This window comes from Ovis canadensis, chromosome 20 (genome assembly GCF_042477335.2).
Source record: "Ovis canadensis isolate MfBH-ARS-UI-01 breed Bighorn chromosome 20, ARS-UI_OviCan_v2, whole genome shotgun sequence".
NCBI lineage: Eukaryota > Metazoa > Chordata > Mammalia > Artiodactyla > Bovidae > Ovis > Ovis canadensis.
In genome coordinates this window covers 27,954,869-27,974,967 of record NC_091264.1, presented here as the reverse complement: position 1 = coordinate 27,974,967, position 20,099 = coordinate 27,954,869, and the positions used below count along the sequence as shown (strand labels likewise).

General features: G+C 39.8%; 1 protein-coding gene across 1 annotated transcript in view; it reads right to left on the bottom strand.

Moving 5' to 3' along the window:
• Window positions 1–20,099, bottom strand: part of DNAH8 (dynein axonemal heavy chain 8) — a 335,116-nt gene that overhangs the window by 16,575 nt on the left and 298,442 nt on the right. Inside the window, exons 89-90 of the mRNA XM_069564262.1 lie at window positions 4,401–4,557; window positions 73–225 (exon numbers count right to left, since the gene is read on the bottom strand). Of these exons, the coding sequence (XP_069420363.1) occupies window positions 73–225; window positions 4,401–4,557 (310 nt within the window). The remainder of the gene's footprint in view (window positions 1–72; window positions 226–4,400; window positions 4,558–20,099) is intronic.

Genomic DNA, 20,099 nt, shown 5'->3' with positions numbered 1-20,099 from the left:
ACGTAGTTAAAATCTGAGAAAAAGAAAATTCAACAAAAGAGGGAAACGGCTACTGAGATGGTCACAGCTCACCTCACTCATAATGATCGTGCCTTCAATGGCCAATTTTAGATCACTCAGGCTACTGCGAAGTATTGAAATGACTTTTTGCATTCTGTCAATTTCTTGTCTGAGAAATATGTTCATTGAATTAAGATGCCCCATCTTCATCAAACGAGCTTTCACCTAACACAAAGCATACAATAATGGAGATGAAAAAAAAAATTATCTGCCCGTTCTTTTCCAAGGATTCCTCCTCTCTCTAGTCTCTTTTTCCTCTGGATGTATCTCTACAAGCCCAAGTGAACTCTAAAATATCTCTTGCAGAACCAAATTCGCCATTAAATTTCCCATTTTCTGGGCTTCAAAAACTCCTGTCCAACTAAAATGATTTTTATTTCGTACTGATCGTACTTAGTTGATAATTGGAAAAGTACTTTGAAAAGCTGAAATAAAATTTTACTTTTTTTCCCCTTTCAAATGATTAAGTACTAAAGTGTCAGTTAAATATTCTTTTGCAATTTAACCTTTGTAAGAATATAGTCTGGAATACTTTTTCTCACAGTGCTTGTAGAACCATTATTAGAAATGTCACAGAAAGTGAATACAGCCAAAATCTTTACAGAACAGTTACCAATAAATATGATTGGCTGCAGTATCCTGACTGTTGTTGCTCTGGCCAGGGTGACTAAAGAGAGCCTTTCACAATCTAATCAATGAAAATATTTGATTTTGTGGAAGGGCCATAAAGCACCTGTCATTTTTTCCTTCTGGTATATAATTTATTGGTTATTTTGAAGAGATCAATAATAAAGCATCTGGTCACAGGAACAATAAAATATAACAATTATTGGGAAATAGGCCAATACATATACACATTTCAATTCAGTGACATATGCCCCAGAAAAGACTGACTATGAATACTGGCAAGAACTCTCGAGAGAGCTGAACTTTCTGTGGGCCACAATCAAAGAAATGCCAGAACAGGAGGGGTGAGGATAGATACATGGAGTAGGAGGGAAACTGGGAATGAGGCCCCAGTCCGCAGAGTCACCAGAAAGCCAGGGAACTGCAGCATTCTTGGATGCCCACTTGCTCCTCTTGAAGAGGAGGAGTTTCCCTCATGGGAGACTAGAGACAGATGTGCTCTAGGCTTATCTGGACCACCCTCCCTCCGCATGTTACAGAACAGGTTTTCTGGCATGGTGCCCATGTTTCCTACTCAGCAGCGGCCATCTCTGTTTAACTGCAGCTGGGCCACTTCTGGTGTGTGAGGGACAAGAGGGAAACAGTGATGTGAAACTGAACACCTGGATGGGACTACCTGCACAGGTTGAGCAAGTGATCTTGAAATCCTGGTTACATATGCCAGCGTGCAAGCTCAGTTGCTCAGCTGTGTCCAACTCTCTGTGACCCCATGGACTGTAACCCACCAGGATCCTCTGTCCATGGGACTTTCCAAGCAAGAAAACTGTAGTGGGTTGCCATTTTCTCCTCCAGGGGATCTTCCTGATCCAGGGATCAAACCCAGGTCTTCTGGGTCTACTGCCTTGGCAGGCAGCTTCTTTACCACTGAGCCACCTGGGAAGCCCCCTAAACGTGCCAGTGGAGGTCTCTAACCCAGTCTGACACACCAACCTTCAGGTAGTCACCTAAATTCCTGGTTCCAGAACTTACGATTTTGCAGGCTCCATTGCTCTTCTGTTCTCGTCTTGAGCCCTTCAGCCTCTAGCGGCTAAATAGCTTATATATCATCCTGCTTAGATCATGACTGCATTGAGGAAATTAACATTTTAAGGAAAAGGGAAATTATGGAAACACTTTTGCAACCAACACAAGTGAGAAATCAAGCCCAGGTGTTGGCTTCACTATGAAATTGATAGCCCCGGTAACTCTGATATGCTAACAGCCCCAACAAATCACCTTGCCCGACACTTACAGACACGTGCTTAATGTGTCTTAAAACTTAGATTCTAGAAAATCTAAAATCAGAACTGGTTTTACTTTCAGTATCATTATTGTTTCAGCTTAAATTTTTCTTTTTATTAATAAGTAAAATATTTGCTGTACTCTTACATAGAATTTTCATGTTTCTGAAACCAGTTAGTCTTTTCTACAGTAATATGTTTTTAAGTCAATACTGCAATTATGTTTCAATTAACTAAATGTACCTTACAGCCACATTTTTAAGAACACATCTCTTCTGTAAAAGGACACTAAAAAGTAAGTAATCCTGGAAGAGGAGGCTGCTTTAGATGTCTCTTAGTACAAACTCCCTCCCATCTGATAATACATTTAGGGATACCCCTCCCACTCAGATTCTGCTGGGGTGATGACAGAACAGAGATCTTGGTGAAGTAGTCCCAACTAACCCCAAGCAGCTCAAATTATCCCAAGGTCTTGAAACTCTCCTCTGGTAATACAAATCTGCAATCTAGTCACAGAGAGTGCATTTTATCTCACTTTCACATGCCAGAGGGAGGTGGGAAGGGGGTTCAAGATGGGGAACACATGTACACCCGTGGCTGATTCATGTCAATGTATGGCAAAACCAGTACAATATTGTAAAGTAATCAGCCTCCAATTAAAGTAAATAAATTTATATTTAAAGAAATAAAAATCTTTGAAGACAGGTGTTTTGCCTCATCTGTCTTCTGATCGTTCACAATGGACCACACCAAGTATGGACTTACAATACTTATCCACTTAAAAACATTTTTCTTCCCTGACTATAAACATCTCTATGTGAAGTCACTGATTTCAGTATCTTAGCCAAATTCTTGGTATCCATCTACACATCAGAAGCAAAAATTGTTTTAAGAGGCAAGAAAATGTTTTTTATTTCTGGGGGCACTGACTGCAGGTGGGAGGGCTGTATCCCAGGCAGCCACATCTCCCAGACTCAGGGATGCCGGACAGGGAAGACACAGGACCAGAGAAATACCTCCATGAGGGCATCAGCCTTTCACTTTTTGGTTGGAAAGCTAAAATTGCCTCAGCCCAGTGTTGGATTCACATGAAGCTCGCCATCAGTAGTGAGGGGTGGAGACTGAGAACAGGAAAGAGGAGGCCCTGGATGGCCTGTCTTCTTGCTTGAAGAAGGAGGATGTCTTACAGGACTTTCAGACTGCCCAGAAATTTTACCACAATTAAAAATTTATTAAGATCAGCAGTTCTCAAAGTGTGGTCTGGGACCCCTAAAGCTCCTGAGTTCCTTTTAGGAGGTCCATGAAGTTAATTTTTTTTTCATAGTAATTCTAACACATCATTTGGCTTTTTACTTGCCTTCACTGAGGAGTGTCTAGAGGCTGCATGACCTGACCTGTGGTGTCACAGCAGACAGGATGTACCAGCAGATACAAGGGTCTATCTGTCTTCTAGTAAACCAGATATTAAAGAGATGTACAAAACCCCCGCTTTCTCTTTGAATGGTTTTGTTTTGGAAATACATTTATTTTAAAAATATAACTGTTATGCTACCATGTGATGGGTTTATTAATGTCATTTCACAATAAATTAATATTTTTTTAATTTTAGTTTACATTTATAATATATTAAATATCAGTCATTATGATCCATATATAGGCTTCCCCGATGGTTCAGGCAGTAAAGAATCTGCCTGCAATGCAAGAGACACGGGTTTGATCCCTGGTTTGGGAAGATCCCCTGGAGAAAGAAATGTCAACCCATTCCAATACTCTTACCTGGAGAATCCCATGAACAGAGGAGCCTGGCGGGCCACAGTCTTTGGGGTCACAGAGAGTCGGATATGACTGAGCACTCACACACATAATCATAAAAGTAAGAGCTATTTGGGGTCCTTGATCATTTTGTAAAGTGGTCTTGAGATTAAAAAAATTGTTTTGAGGAAAAGCAATGTTGATTAACATGCAAACATCTGCGAGATTCAAGAAGTAGAAAATTATTGCCATCCAAACTGGAGAGTGAATTCATATAAATGGCTTGCTTTCCTATTACCTGGCTGAAAGGACAAGGAGAATAAGACGTACGGAGGGCAAGAGAGAGAAGCAAGGGCTCAATTTAAATAATGGGACAAAGCAGGCTTGGGTAAGACAGACAGGGAGAGTCTCAATCCAGAGGGTTAAAAAACCCAAAGACAGAGGAACCCAAAGATGGGCAAAGGGTACAGCAGAGGCAATTGAGAAGGAAAATGAAACAGAAAAGAAAAGTACAGATTGTAATTTTGCAAGAGGCTTGAGCAAGGGTAAGCAAGAGAAAACCAAAAAGTGAAAAAGGATTGAGCAGGGAGAGGAAGCTACTGAAATGTACTGTCCGAGGACTGTGCTCAGCCTTGTGGAACCCAATGACAGCCCTGCGCGCCGGGGGAAAGGACAGCTTACCTCATGGGGAATGTAATCAGGAGGCAGCTTGCTCAGCATGTCTTCAGATAACCTGTAAACAATGGCTTCCCGAGTCTCTCCCACGCCGCCTCCACTCTCTTTGGGCTGAATGTTGGTAATTGTTTCAAGCACAGCAGAAGCAGTGTTACTCTGGTAACTGACAAAAAGAACTGAACTGTTCAGAATGCAGCAGGAAAATGCACCTTCCGAGATAATTATCAACGCTAAAACAAAATGATGAATCACTTAAGTCAAATCCAGCCCAAAAAAAGGAAAAAAAAAAAAGGAAACTTTACCATCGATCTATGGGAATGAAAAAACTTGAGATCTGCTCTACTTCTTCCTATTAGGACATCAAGAACATCACAGAAATAAAAGTTCTTTATCTTCAGGGAAAAAGATTCCATGAATGCCTTTAATAAGCCAAAGCAGTGCTAGCCAGCCTTGCTTGTACTAACCTAAACCCCTCAAGCTGAACAAGAAGCCCACCTCCTTTTATTCTCCCCTGTTTATGGACTGGTCCTAAGCATCCTCCATTATACAGCAATTTTTTAGCATGAAGAGCACTGCTCATAATTCTTCTCTGAATTATAAATTATTAAATTTCTTGGGTCTTTTCTGTTTTGTCTTCTCACTTTCCCACTTGTTTTATGGTTCCCAAAGTGATATATAGGCAGCACTTGTCTAAATGCAACTACTTATCCTTAAAATTCATATATTCAATAAAGATTTACTGTGTACCCGGCAATGAGTTAGGTATTAGGAGATGGTGGTGAACAGTTCTTTTTCTCTAGGAGAGAAGGGGGACATCAGTCAATACTATCATAATAAGTGCTGTGCAGAAAAAGAACATGATGGTTTAAGATCATATAGCTTCTGTCTGTCTCATTCTCACTCTCTAGTTCCTTTTGGGGGGACTGACCAGATGCTCTGAGGTGCACAAACTTATTTTTTGTCCCAAGGTTGCTGAGTCGACCAGCAGTCTAAACACACAGATGTGGTGTGTGTGTGTATGTGTGTATAGCAATTTATACCAAAAGATCAGGGAAGTTCTCTCTTAAAATGTCATGTAGGGAATTCCCTGACGGTTCAGTGGTTAAGAATTCACCTTGCAATGCAGGGGACGCGGGTTTGATCCCTAGTCCGGGAACTAAGATCCCACATACTGCTGGGCAACTAAGTCCTTGAGTGCCACAACTACCGAGCCCACGCACTCTGGAGCCCGCACAACACAACTAGAGAGACGTCCTTGCACTATAATGAAGAGCCTGCTTCAGTGAAGGATCTAAGACCCAACGCAGCCAAAAATAAATAAATAAATAAATAAATATATGTAATGTAAAATTGCCTTATTTTAAAAAAGGTCATCCCAGTGCACCAGCCCCAAGCATCCTGTATCCTGCATCGAACCTAGACTTTCATGTTGATGTATGGCAAAACCAATACAATATTGTAAAGCTAAAAAAAAAATAATAATAATAAAATAAAATAATTTTAAAAAAGAAACTGGAGAAAAATAAATAAATAAAATAAAAAAGGTCATAGGTAAGTCGAAACCTGAAGAATAAGCAGGTCAGCCAGACAAAAATAGGGTGGAAGTGGGAGGCAAGAGAGGACATTCAGATAAGAGGTAGGGCCTGGAGGTGAGAAGGACTTCCCTGCATTTGAGTAACAGAGACAAGTCCAGTGAGACTGGAGCTAGAAGGAGAGGTAAGGATGCATATAAGGCAAGGACCAGACCATGCATGGTCATGTGGGCTGTTTGAAGAATCTGACATTATCCTAAAGGCAACAGGCAACCACAGAAGACTTCCTCAGCAGGGGTGTGGCAGGACCAGATTTAAATTTTTCTGTCTTTCTTGAACTCCTAATTTACCATCTATAAACGTCTCACAATTAAACTGTTTTGAGTTACTGTTTTGTTTTGCTTGTAAATTTTGTCTCTTGTCCAGATGCAAACCACATTTACATTTCCTTACGAAAGAGGTTAGAGGCAAATTTAATAGGAATCCAACAAATGCTTAAGATTAGTGATTTGTTTTTCTGTTATATTTCCTGAAATAAACCTTGTAATATGGCTATAGGTATAAAAATTTTTAATGTGCATATCTTTTAACCCATCAAGTCTACATATAAGAATTCATCCTCAAGAGAGAACCAGACATTTTAATTTCTGACAGTATAGTACAACTCTCACCCTGAACAACTTCAACGAAAATAGCTAAAAATGCTGGATAAGACATGAAAAACATTACTGAACTGGCAAGAAACTAAGAAATCCTCAGGATCAAAGGAAATATAGAATGAAAGCTGGAATCAAGAAACATAAGCCAAATTTTACCCTGCGGGCATCAACTAAACCCTGGTGTTCTCAAGTGTCTGTTGGGTTGGTGCAGTGAGAAAAGAGGTAAGCCCTATGCCCAAGGAAGAAAGCCTAATAGGAAACTCCTACATAAATTTGGGACTTCACAGGGCTAATCACTCAGTGTTAGGGTTAACTAGAAATAATCTGCCTATCAGAAGGGGATGGTAGGTAAACTGGTCAAGCTTAGTGGGAAAAAAATCTTTCCTAAAAATTCTTAATTAATTATAACATTCATTCATATTACTTGTGTGATTTGAAAAACCTCATGCCAAAAATTTATTTTAAGATGGTCTCAGGAAACCTCAGGTGGTACCGGGGAGATGAAAACAGAAATCTTTTCCGGAACAATATGCCTTCGAATCAAGTCTCAAAGAATCCAACAGTTAATTTCCAATAAACATGAGCTCACAGCCAGAAGTTAAAAATCTTGTAAAGAAACAGGCATTGTGAGAAAGAGCCAACTAATCAAAAGGAAGTAGAACCACACCTGCAAAGATCTCAGATAGTGAATTTTCAGATGCACATTATAAAATGTTTTTATTGTATTGGAAAACAAAAAACATGATTGAAAATAAAAGTATGATACAGGAAACAAGTATGAACAGGATTTTGAAAAAGAGCCAAATAGAACTTGAAAATTAAAGCTTGCATTAGTTTATTCTATTGCTCCTGCAACAAATTATCATAAAATAAGTGATCTAAAAACAATACAAATGTATTATTTCATGGTTCTATAGTTAATAGGTCTGATACGGGTCTCACTGGGCTAAAATTAAGGTGAGCAGACTGGGTTCCTTTCTGTTGGCTATTGGGAAAGATCCATTTCCTTGCTCATTTGAGTTTTTGACAGAATTCACTTTTTTTGCAGTTGTAGGACCATTGTCCCTAATTCCACATCAGCTATAAGGACTCTTCCTAGCTTCTAGGGTCCATCTATATTTCTTTGTTCATGGCCTCCTTCCTACACCTTAAAAGTCAGAAATGGCCAGTTGAGTCGTTCTCTTTGAATCTTTCTTGCTTGTACAATTTCATCTCTCTGACTCAACTCTTCTGCCACAAAAGCTTATGTGATTAAATTGGACCCACCTGGATAATTTAGGCTAACATCCCCATCTCAAGGTCCTTAACCTTAATAGCATCTATAAAGTCATACTTGTCACATTAGGTAACATATTTACAGCTTTTAAGGATTAGGATGTGGACATCTTTGGGGGAAGTCTCTACCCAGTAACAGTTAATGATGGCTTAAACAGAAGATTAGATGTAGCCAAATAAATAATTAGAAAACAGCAAAACAGATCTCAAGACATTATCTGGAATCTGCAGAGGGGGAAATAAATGGGAACTATAAAGTTAAGAGGCATATAGGCTAAAGTAGTACATTTTAACATACTTCTAGAAAAGTTTGAGAAAGATAGAAGGAGAATTAGAAAGAGATAATAACTGAAGAAATAATGACTGAGAATTGATGAAAGATTTGAATCCTCAAGTTCAGGAAACTCAGTGCATCCTAAATAGGAAAAACAAACAAGTAAATAGAAACTCACGTGTAGATACATCAACATAGCACAAAGATGGTGGAATAGAAGGATGTGCTCTCATCTTCTCCTGAGAGAACTCCAAAATTTCAACTCACTGCTGAACAACCACTGAGAGCAGAATGTTGGATCCCACCAAAAAATATACCCCATGTCCAAGGGCAAAGGCGAAGCCCCAACAAGATGGCAGGAGGGGTGAAATCACATTTAGAATCAAATCCCACACCCACCAGCGACTCTCAGAGGGCTCAAATAAAACCTTGTGTGCACCAGGACCCAGAGACCCCGCAGAGACTGAGCCAGCCCTGCCTTTGAGTGTTTGAGTATCTCCTGTGCAGTCACAGGTCAGCAGTGGCCTGCCGCGGGGACAGGGCCTCTAGCTGCAGCAGGCCTGGGTGGCACGGTGGATGGTGTAAGTCCTCTTGGAGGAGGTTGCCATTAGCCCCACCATAGAGCCACCGAGGAGATGACCCAAAAACTGGAGAACAATTATACCAAAGAAGTTTTTGCACTGTTACTAAAGTTCTAGGACCCACAACAGAGTTCCCAACCTGGGGATCCAGCAAAGGGACTGAGAAACCCCAGGGAAATTGACTTTGGAGGCCAGTGGGATTTGATTACAGAACTTCCACAGGAGTCGGGAAACAAACTCTTGGAGGGCACTAACAAAACCTTGTGCCCACCAGGACCCAAGGAAAAGGAGTAGTGACCCCCCAAGAGACTGAGCCAGACCTGTCTGTGAGTGTCCAGGAGTCTCTGGTGCAGGTGTGGATTGACAGTGACCTGTTGTGGGGTCAGGGGCACTGTAGAAACAGTGCTGGCATAAGTCCTTTTGAAGGAGGTCACCATAACAACAGGGAGGGAACACAGCCCCACCCATCAACACAAAATTAGATTAAAGATTTACCATCAGAATAAGACCCAGATTCCCCCAGAGCCAGTCCTTCCCATCAGGAAGATTCCACAAGCCTCTTATCCTTATCCATCAGGGGGCAGACAGAGGAAAACCACAGTCACAGAAAACTGGCCAGGTTGATCACGTGGATCACAGCCTTATCTAACTCAATGAAACCATGAACAATGCCACCCAAGACAGACGGGTCATGCTGGAGAGTTCTGACAAAACATGGTCCACTGAAGAAGGGAACGCCTTGAGAACTGCATGAATGGTATAAAAAGGCAAAAAGATATGACACTGAAAGATGAACTCCACAGGTCAGTAGGTGCCCAATATGCTCCCTGAGAAGAGTGGAGAAATAACTCCAGAAAGAATGAAGAGACAGAGCCAAAGCAAACAAACAAACAAACGCCCAGTTGTGGATGTGACTGGTGATGGAAGTAAAGTCTGACGCTGTAAAGAACAATATTGCATAGGAACCTGGAATGTTAGGTCCATGAATCAAAGTAAATTAGAAGTGGTCAAACAGGAGATAGCAAGAGTGAACATCGACATTTTAGGAATCAGTGAACTAAAATGGACTAGGAATGGGTGAATTTAATTCAGATGACCATTATATCTACTACTGTGGGTAGGAATCCCTTAGAAGAAATGGAGTAGCCCTCATAGTCAACAAAAGAGTCTGAAATGCAATACTTGGGTGCAATCTCAAAAACGACAGAATGATCTCTGTTTGTTTCCAAAGCAAACCATTCAGTATCACAGTAATCCAAGTCTATGTCCCAACCACTAATGCAGAAGAAGCTGAAGTTGAACAGTTCTGTGAAGACCTACAAGACCTTCTAGAACTAACACCCAAAAAAGATGTCCTTTTCATCATAGGGGACTGGAATGCAAAAGTAGAAGGTCAAGAGATAACTGGAGTAACAGGCAAGTTGGCCTTGGAGTACAAAATGAATCAGGGCAAAGGCTAATAGAGTTTTGCCAAGAGAATGCACTGGTCATAGCAAACACCCTCCTCCAACAACACAAGAGACAACTCTACACATGGACATCACCGAAATCTACACCAAAATCTACACATGGTCGACACCAAAATCACATTGATTATATTCTTCGCAGCTAAAGATGGAGAAGCTTTATACAGTCAGCAAAAACAAGACTGGGAGCTGACTGTGGCTCAGATCATGAACTCCTTATTGCCAAATTCAGACTTAAATTGAAGAAAGTAGGGAAAACCACTTGACCATTAAGGTATGACCTAAATCAAATCCCTTATGATTATACAGTGGAAGTGACAAATAGATTCAAGGGATTAGATCTGATAAACAGAGTGCCTGAAGAACTATGGACGGAAGTTCATGACATTGTACAGGAGGCAGTGATCAAAATCATCCCCAAGAAAAAGAAATGCAGCAAGGCAAAATGGTTGTCTGAGGAGGCCTTACAAATAGCTGAGGAAAGAAGAGAAGCAAAAGGCAAAGGAGAAAAGGAAAGATATATCCATCTGAATGAAGAGTTTCAAAGAATAGTAAGGAGAGATAAGAAAGCCTTCCTCAGTGACCTATGCAAAGAAATAGAGGAAAACAATAGAATGGGAGAGACTAGCAATCTCTTCAACAAAATTAGAGATAACAAGAGAACATTTCATGCAAAGATGGGCACAATAAAGGACAGAAACGGTATGGACCTAACAGAAGCAGAAGATATTAAGAAGAGATGTCAAGAATACACAGAAGAACTATATTAAAAAGATCTTAATGATCCAGATAACCACAATAGTGTGGTCACTCACCTAGAGCCAGACATCCTGAAATGTGAAGTCGAATGGGCCTTAGGAAGCATCACTATGAACAAAGCTAGTGGAGGTGATGGAATTCCAGCTGAGCTATTTCAAATCCTAAAAGATGATGCTGTTATATTGCTGCACTCAATATGCCAGAAAATTTGAAAAACTCAGCAGTGTCCACAGGACTGGGAAAGGTCAGTTTTTATTTGAATCCAAAGAAAGGCAATGCCAAAGAATGTTCAAACTATTGCACAACTGCACTCATCTCACACGCTAGCAAAGTAATGTTCAAAATTCTCCAAGCTAGGGTTCAACAGCACAGGAACTGAGAACTTTCAGATGTTCAAGTTGGATTTAGAAAAGGCAGAGATCAAATTGCCAACATCCATTGGATTTTAGAGAGCAAGGGAATTCCAGAAAAACATCTACTTCTGCTTTATTGACTATTGCAAAGCTTTTGATTGTGTGAATCACAACAAACTATGGAAAGTTCTTCAAAGATGGGAATACCAGGCCACCCTACCTGCCTACTGAGAAATCAGTATGGAGTTCAAGAAGCAACAGTTAGAACTGGACATGGAACAATGGATTGGTTCCAAATTGGGAAATGGGTATGTCAAGGCTGTATATTGTCACCCTGCTTATTTAACTTATAGGCAGAGTACATCATGCAAAATACCAGGCTGGATGAAGCATAGACTGGAATCAAGATTGCAGGGAGAAATATCAATAACCTCAGATATGCAGATGACAGCACCCTAATGGCAGAAAGTGAAGAGGAACTAAAGAGCCTCTTGATGAAAGTGAAAGAGGAGAGTGAAGACACTGGTTTAAAACTCAACATTCAAAAAACGAAGATCATGGCATCCAGTCCCATCACTACATGGCAAATAGGTGGGGAAACAATGGAAATAGTGGCAGACTTTATTTTCTTGGGCTCCAAAATCACTGCAAATGGTGACTGCAGTCATGAAATTAAACGATGCTTGCTCCTTGGAAGAAAAGCTATGACCAATCTAGACATTGGTCATATGTCTCTCTTTAATATGTCTCTGCATATTAAAAAGCAGAGGTATCACTTTGTCGAGAAAGGTCCATCCTGTCAAAGCTATATTTTTTTTCAGTAGTCATGTATGAATGTAAGACTTGAACCATAAAGAAAGCTGAGCATCAAAGAATTGATCTTTTTGAACTGTAGAGTTGGAGAAGATTCTTGAGAGTCCCTTGGACTGCAAGGAGATCAAACCAGTCAATCCTAGAGGAGATCAGTCCCGAATATTCATTGGAAGGACTGATGCTAAAGCTGAAGCTCCAATATTTTGGCCAACTGATGCGAAAAACTGACTCATTGGAAAAGACCCTGACACTGGAAAAGATTGAAAGCAGGTGGAGAAGGGGATAGCAGAGAAGAGATGGTTGGATAGCATCACCAACTCGATGGACATGAGTTTGAGCAAACTTTGGGAGTTGGTGATGGACAGGGAAGCCTGGTGTGATGCAGTCCACAGGGTTGCAAAGAGTCAGACACGGCTGAGCAACTGAATTGAACTGAGACATATCACCATTGAATTGTTGAACATTAAAAACAAAGACAATATCTTAAAAGCAGTCAGAGAGAAAAAGAAATTATATAGAAGGAAATGACAATCACACTGGCAACTGATTCCTCAATAGCACCAGTGAAAGCCAGAAGGAAAGAACAGTAAATTCTATGTGCTAGGATTAACTGCAAATACAGAATTGTATCCCATACACAATTATCTTTCATGAATGAGGGCAAGGCTAAAGATTTGAACAGACATTTCAGCAAATGGAGCAGTTGAACTGACAGCCAGTTACACATAAAAAGATGTTCAACCTCATTATTTGCTAGGAAAATACAAATGAAAATCACAATGAGATACCACTTCACATTTAAAAGAATGATTATAATAAAAAAAAAATCCAGATAATAACAAATGCTGACAACAATGTGGAGAAACTTAAGCCCTCATACATCACTGGAGGGTATTGTAAATTGGTGCAGATTCTTTGGAAAATAAGTTGGCAGTTTCCTAAAACGTTAGGGATAGATTAACTATCTGACCCAATAATTACATTCCTAGTTGTCTGAGAAATTACATTCCTAGTTGTCTCTACATTCAAGAGAAATGAAAAGACTTGTCCACACAAAGACTTGCCTGTGAATGTTCTACCAGTATTATTCATAATCATCAAAAAGCGGAAACTACCCACATGCCCATTAATTGTTGAATGGACAAACAAAATGTGATATATTCATATGTGAGTGCTACGTCGCTTCAGCCGTGTCTGACTCTTTGCGACCTTCTGGACTGTAGCCTGCCAGGCTTCTCTGTCCATGGAATTCTCTAGGCAAGAATACTGGAGTGGGTTGCCATGCCCTTCTCCAGGGGATCTTCCCGACCTAGGGATGAAATCCGTGTCTCTTAAGTCTCCTGTACTGGCACAAGGTTCTTTACCGCTAGTGCCACCTGGGAGGCCCATTATATTAATATATATATATTGGAATATTATTTGACAATCAAAAGCAATGAAGCACTGATACATGCTAAAATGTGGATGAACTTTAAAAACATTATGCTAAATGAAAGAATCCATACACAAAAGACACACAGTATATGATTTCAAGATATAGGAAATGTCCAGAAAAGGCCAATCTATAGAAATAGAAAGTAGATTAGTGGTGCTCTGAGGCTAGGGGCGGGAGTGTGAGTTGACTACAAATGGGCTCATGAATTCTTTGGGGGTAATGGAAATATTCTGAAATTAGAGAACTGTCCACTTAACATGAATGAATTTATGACAGGAAAACTATAACTCCATAAAGCTATTTTTTCAAAAAAGAAGGGCAAAATAAGACATTTGCTGGGAAAAAAAAGTTTACAATCAACAGACTCTCAGTGAAAGACATTATAAAGTGTATATTTCAGAAAGGAAGATAATTATTCTGACGGAAGATTTGAGATGTAGAAAAGAATGAGTCCATGCATGGGTAAACATTATGGTATAAAACAACAATTATATGTTTCACTGTGGTGTTAGAAAAGAAAGAAGATAAAATTAAAATGCTGACATGCCAGGAGAGGAGTAATGTAGTTAAAGTTTCCTATGAATTTAATTGAGAAGAGGGTAAAGAAGTTCGTTTTAGGTTCAATTAAAAATTAATGTTAAAATTTCTAGGGTAATCAGAAAAAGAACAGAAGCACAGTACATGACTTCCAAACTAGCCAAGGGGGAAAACACAAAGAGAAAAATTCATATTCAGCAAAAGCTCAAAAAGGAGGAAGAAGAAAAGAAACAAAGCATAGAAACAATATAAAAAAGGCAATGTTTTATATTTATTCTTAGTATTTTATAAATGCTCTTGTATTTATTCAACATTTAATAAATTGGTTTAAAACTAATCAGACAAATATAAAAAGATGTATGTACAAGACTGCTTATGACAGTATTTGTAACAATAAATCCTAAACAAGCTCTATAAAAATCTATACATCTAGTAAAAATGGTGATGTAGTTCTATATTAATTGATAAGTTAGAGTTATTGAATTGATATTATTCAGTGAAAAGTGTTATTCACTCAGCTGTGTTACTCTTTGTAACCCCTCGGACAGAGGAAACTGGTAGGCTCCTCTGTCCATGGAATTCTCCAGGCAAGAATATCGGAGTGGGCAGCCATTCCCTTCTTCATGGAATCTTCCCAGACCTCCTGCATTGCAGGCAGATTCTTTACCATCTAAGCTACCAGGAAGGCCCATGAAATGAAATAGCATAGTACAAAACCATATGGTATGATCTAACTTTTTCTTGATAATATCAAGTGTATAGTAATAGAAAAACTTTAGTATGATGAGTTTTTTTATGTGATTATTACTTTGGGGCTTTCTATTTTGTATATTGCTAATTTTTCTCAATGAAAAAGTAAGATTTTTTTAAATAAAGAGTATTAAAACCATTTCATTTTGAAAAATAGAAAAAAAAAAAAAGCCCTTAGATACAAAGCCCACCACAAGGGTTAAGAACTCAACAGAGATGAATCAGTGAGAAATGTTTTAGGTTCCTTAAAACATGTCTTACAAATCCCTAGTAACATTTATGCTCCACAAAAAGGCCCTCTTCTGCATTTTCTTACAGCATATGGAATGAGAGTCTTACTTTTCTCTTTCTACATCTCTTTCTTCATCTCTTTCTCTTTCTTCATCAAGGTTGTATGAATTAAACAATCTTTTGTGAAACACCCTAGTAACAGGAAGAATTTTAAGGAGCTATAGCTAAAATTATCCAGGATTCTCTGCTTGTGAAAAATTGTATTTTGTGAACAGAGGGAATTCTATTCAGCTAGGCTTTAATTCATTTAGGAAACCAGCTGAAGAATGGAGGAGACGCTTCTATCTTCAGCATTTTTATTGATTGGCATCGGGACGCAGACCTGCGTGTCCAAACAACTGCATCCATTCCGAAAGTCGTGGCTGAAGGACCCAGGCTTTACAGCTGGATTTTGAGTCAGATACAGTGATTATGAGGGTCCTGTGTCAGATCAGTAAATGTCTGTAATCCAACCAGAGTTAGGGTATTAACTCCACATGACCTTTAAGCATATGAATCACACAAGAAGGCCCAATAAGGTAGGAGGTGATTTTTAACAAACGAAAATGGATTTTGTGTAATTTTACATAAAATTTTAACCTCTAAATTAATTTTTGTTGAATAACCTCTATTTAGATGTTGGGGTTTTAGAGTATCACAAAAGACATTTATTTTAAAAGATGGAAGATGAACATGTCAAGCACGCACACAGTTGAACATATGAATAGAGAGCAAAATATTCTGGTAAAATGGCACCAAAGACACTTGCAACCCATTCCTAAACTTTGAAGAATGGTGTTATCTCAGGTTTAAAAATTGTACCACCGGGAAGAGTGGGGAGAAGGGATAGTTAGTGAGTTTGGGTTTGAGATGTACACACTGCTGTATTTAAAATAAATAATTGAATATTGGAAATAAAAGCAAAAATAAACAAATGGGACCTAATTAAAATTAAAAGCTTCTGCACAACAGAGGAAACTATAAGCAAGGTGAAAAGACAGCCTTCAGAATGGGAGAAAATAATAGCAAATGAAGCAACTGACAAAGAACTAATCTCAAAAATATATAAGCAACTCCTGCAGCTCAATTCCAGAAAAATAAACGACCCAATAAAAAAATGGGCCAAAGAACTAAACAGACATTTCTCCAAAGAAGACATACAGATGGCTAACAAACACATGAAAAGATGCTCAACATCACTCATTATCAGAGAAATGCAAATCAAAACCACAATGAGGTACCATTTCACGCCAGTCAGAATGGCTGTGACCCAAAAGTCTACAAGCAATAAATGCTGGAGAGGGTGTAGAGAAAAGGGAACCCTCTTACACTGTTGGTGGGAATGCAAACTAGTACAGCCACTATGGAGAACAGTGTGGAGATTCCTTAAAAAACTGAAAATAGAACTACCTTATGACCCAGCAATCCCACTGCTGGGCATACACACTGAGAAAACCAGAATTGAAAGAGACACGTGTACCCCAATGTTCATCACAGCACTGTTTATAATAGTCAGGACATGGAAGCAACCTAGATGTCCATCGGCAGATGAATAGATAAGAAAGCTGTGGTACATATACACAATGGAATATTACTCAGCCATTAAAAGAATACATTTGAACCAGTTTTAATGAGGTGGATGAAACTGGAGCCTATTATACAGAGTGAAGTAAGCCAGAAAGGAAAACACCAATACAGTATACTAACACATATATATGGAATTTAGAAAGACGGTAACGATAACCCTGTATGCGAGACAGCAAAAGAGACACAGATGTATAGAACAGTCTTTTGGACTCTGTGGGAGAGGGAGAGGGTGGGATGATTTGGAGGAATGGCATGGAAACATGTATAATATCATATAAGAAATGAATCACCAGTCCAGGTTTGATACAGGATCCTTGGGGCTGGTGCACTGGGATGACCCAGAGGGATGATACGGGGAGGGAGCAGGGGGGTGTTCAGGATGGGGAACACGTGTACACCGTGGTGGATTCATGTGGATGTGTGGCAGAACCAATACAATATTGTAAAGTAATTAGCCTCCAATTAAAATAAACAAATTTAAATTTTAAAAAGATGAGTCATCGACAAAGACCTACTGTATAGCACAGGAAACTCTGCTCAATGTTATGCAACAACCTAAACAGGAAAAGAATTTGAAAAAGAATAGATTCATGTACATGTATAATGGAATCACTTTTCTGTACACCCCAAACTGTTACAACATTGTTAATCAACTATGCTCCAATATAAAAAAAAAGTTAAAAAAATTTCACATATGCCAAAAACATCATGCAAAGCATAAGAAAAATGAAAATAACTCTGAAGGGGGGACAAATCCTATGAAAAAAGGTGATGGGACAACAACATGAAGTTAGCAAAAGTGAGGGAGCCACATGCTATCATACACATTTTTCAGAAATCTAAATTTCCACATGATTCATAGTATTCCAAGATCTCATCGAAGCTTTAGATACAGTGAAGGCAGGATATGTGGTGAACGGCTGTATTAGGCAAGATATAGTTGTCATTGTCACTTTACCGAGCATCATGAAATATTAATACAACATTAAATCTCTGACTTTATCACGAACTCCATGTACCCACATTTCCACTGACTCCTAGGGCTCTCTGTTTCCTGAGTCAAACAACCCCCAAACCTAACTCATTGTTTTATTCCCCTTTTCCCTTCACCTGAACTGTTTCTTGCCCCATCTCCTCTGACAACATCAAAGTCTTCGTCCAGCTGCTCAACCTGTGAACTCAGAAATAGCCTTCTTCTGATGTCATATTCCCCAGTGCTTCTTGGTTTCCAGGTCCTACGTTTAAATCATTGCTAGGATCCATCTAGATAATTCCAGCATCTTCATCCCCACTGCCTTCAGAACTGCCCCAAACTCTTCTGAGTGACACCCCAAAGCTTCAAAAGCCAATCTCTGCATTTGCCTCAGCCTCTAGGTCAGAGAACACCTCTCTTCAAGCCCGTCCTTCCCAGGTTTTAGGTACAAAGGACTCGGTTCCCCACATACACCATATCCGTCTCTGGATTGTCCCTTTGTGTAGGTGCCCCAATCTATGTCTTTTCTCTCACTGAGCTAAAGTGTTTATTTATTTTAAATATTTGTTTATGTATTTGACTGCGTTGGATTTGAACTGCGGCATGCGGGATCTTCCTGGCAGCGAATAGACTCTCTAGTTGAAGCACACAGGCTTCCGAGCACATGGGCTTAGTAACTGCAGTTATGCAGGCTTAGTTGACTCGTGGCTTGTGGGATCTAAGTTCCCTGACCAGGGATCAAAACCCATGTCTCCCACATTGCAAGGTGGATTCTTAACCACTGGATCCCCAGGGAAGTCTCTATTTATTTTTAATTGTACATATTGCAGGTGTGCAACTTGATGACTCCATATACATACGCATCCTTCCAGCTCATCACCTTCCTCTTTTCTTGCTCTCTGTCCTTCTTGCGGCCTCCTCACCTCACCCCTATTCCTGGCATACTGCAGTCACCTCCTCCCCACCCCTTCTCTAACCTGAGAACTCCTGCACATCCTCTAAGGTATGGCTCCAATGTGGACTGTCTCACTAGCTTACTTTGACCCCTAAGTTGGAATTTACTGCTCCTTTGCCTTTGCTCTCATAGCAGCATGAATAATACCTCCTGATTTTAGAGTTAACCATATCACACTGCGTAACTATTTGCCACTCATCTATCTTCCCTAACAGACGATGAGCTCCAAGGGCAAGGACTGAGCCGTACTGATCTTTGTATCCCCAGGCTGGCTAGGGAGTAGGTTCTCAATAAATATTTGTTTATTGAATTGAGGCCAACTAGCTTGGATTGCATTAAACCTCAAATATAAAGGAGAACAATTCTCCAATATTTAAAGGGCATGAAAATTTAACTATTTGTTCCTTCTTATGGTAAAAGTATAGTATATTATCATTACTGTCCATTTTTTCCAGGCACATTCCCACATACAAAGGGATATATATATATATAAATGTATTCCTCAAAACACAAGAGAATCAGATATAATTTAAACATGATTAAATTTAAACAGAGACCTTTAAAGTTTACAGAGAAGAAGACAACAGTAAATTTCCATGCATACAAAGAAAACCTGAGCTCATTCTCCCTACCTGTTCTAGCTACAAATAAAAGAGGGGAAAGACTCCATATCTGGGATTCTCAGGAGCTCTCTCGGCTCCCCTTCAGCCTGAATCTTTTCTGGAAACATGCTCTGCACCAGTGGCTGGGTGTCAACAGTGCATACCAGCGCAGACATGACTCACTTGCTCCTGGCTGGCACCAGTCATGCTCACCAGCTCTCCAGGGAGGGACCAATGGAGTTGTTGGTGCTAGATTTCACCTAAGAAATCACTTTCATGGTGGATGATTTCATATTTTTATGAGGGGATCTGAAAATAGTCCTCACACTATGGATGAGGGGGACAAACCCCTGAAAAGACGACCAATTTTCACAGGAGCTGGACAAACTCTCCAGATCGCATCCCCACCACATTTTATTAGGCGCAGAATGCCAGGGCTGTACAGCTTACATTTCATTTTTCCACAAACTTTCTGTTTGTAAAGATAGGAAAGGCAGAAGCCTAGTTAGCTGGTTAGAATGGAGAATTGTGAATATCTCTATATGCCTCAAGTCTTCCCTGGTGGCTCAGAGGTTAAAGCGTCTGCCTGCAATGCAGGAGACCTGGGTTCGATCCCTGGGTTGGGAAGATCCCTGGACAAGGAAATGGCAACCCACTCCAGTACTCTTGCCTGGAGAATCCCATGGATGGAGAAGCCTGGTGGGCTACAGTCCATGGGGTCGCAAAGAGTCGGACATGACTGAGCAACTTCACTCACTCACTCACTATACGCCTCAAAGCCCAAGGGCTTTCAAGAAAACAGTCCTTATAAAAGCTCTGAGATGAAGAACAGGAACTCCATGAGCTTTGGTCCCAAGGCACTTCTAGAAGAAAATCTCTCTTTG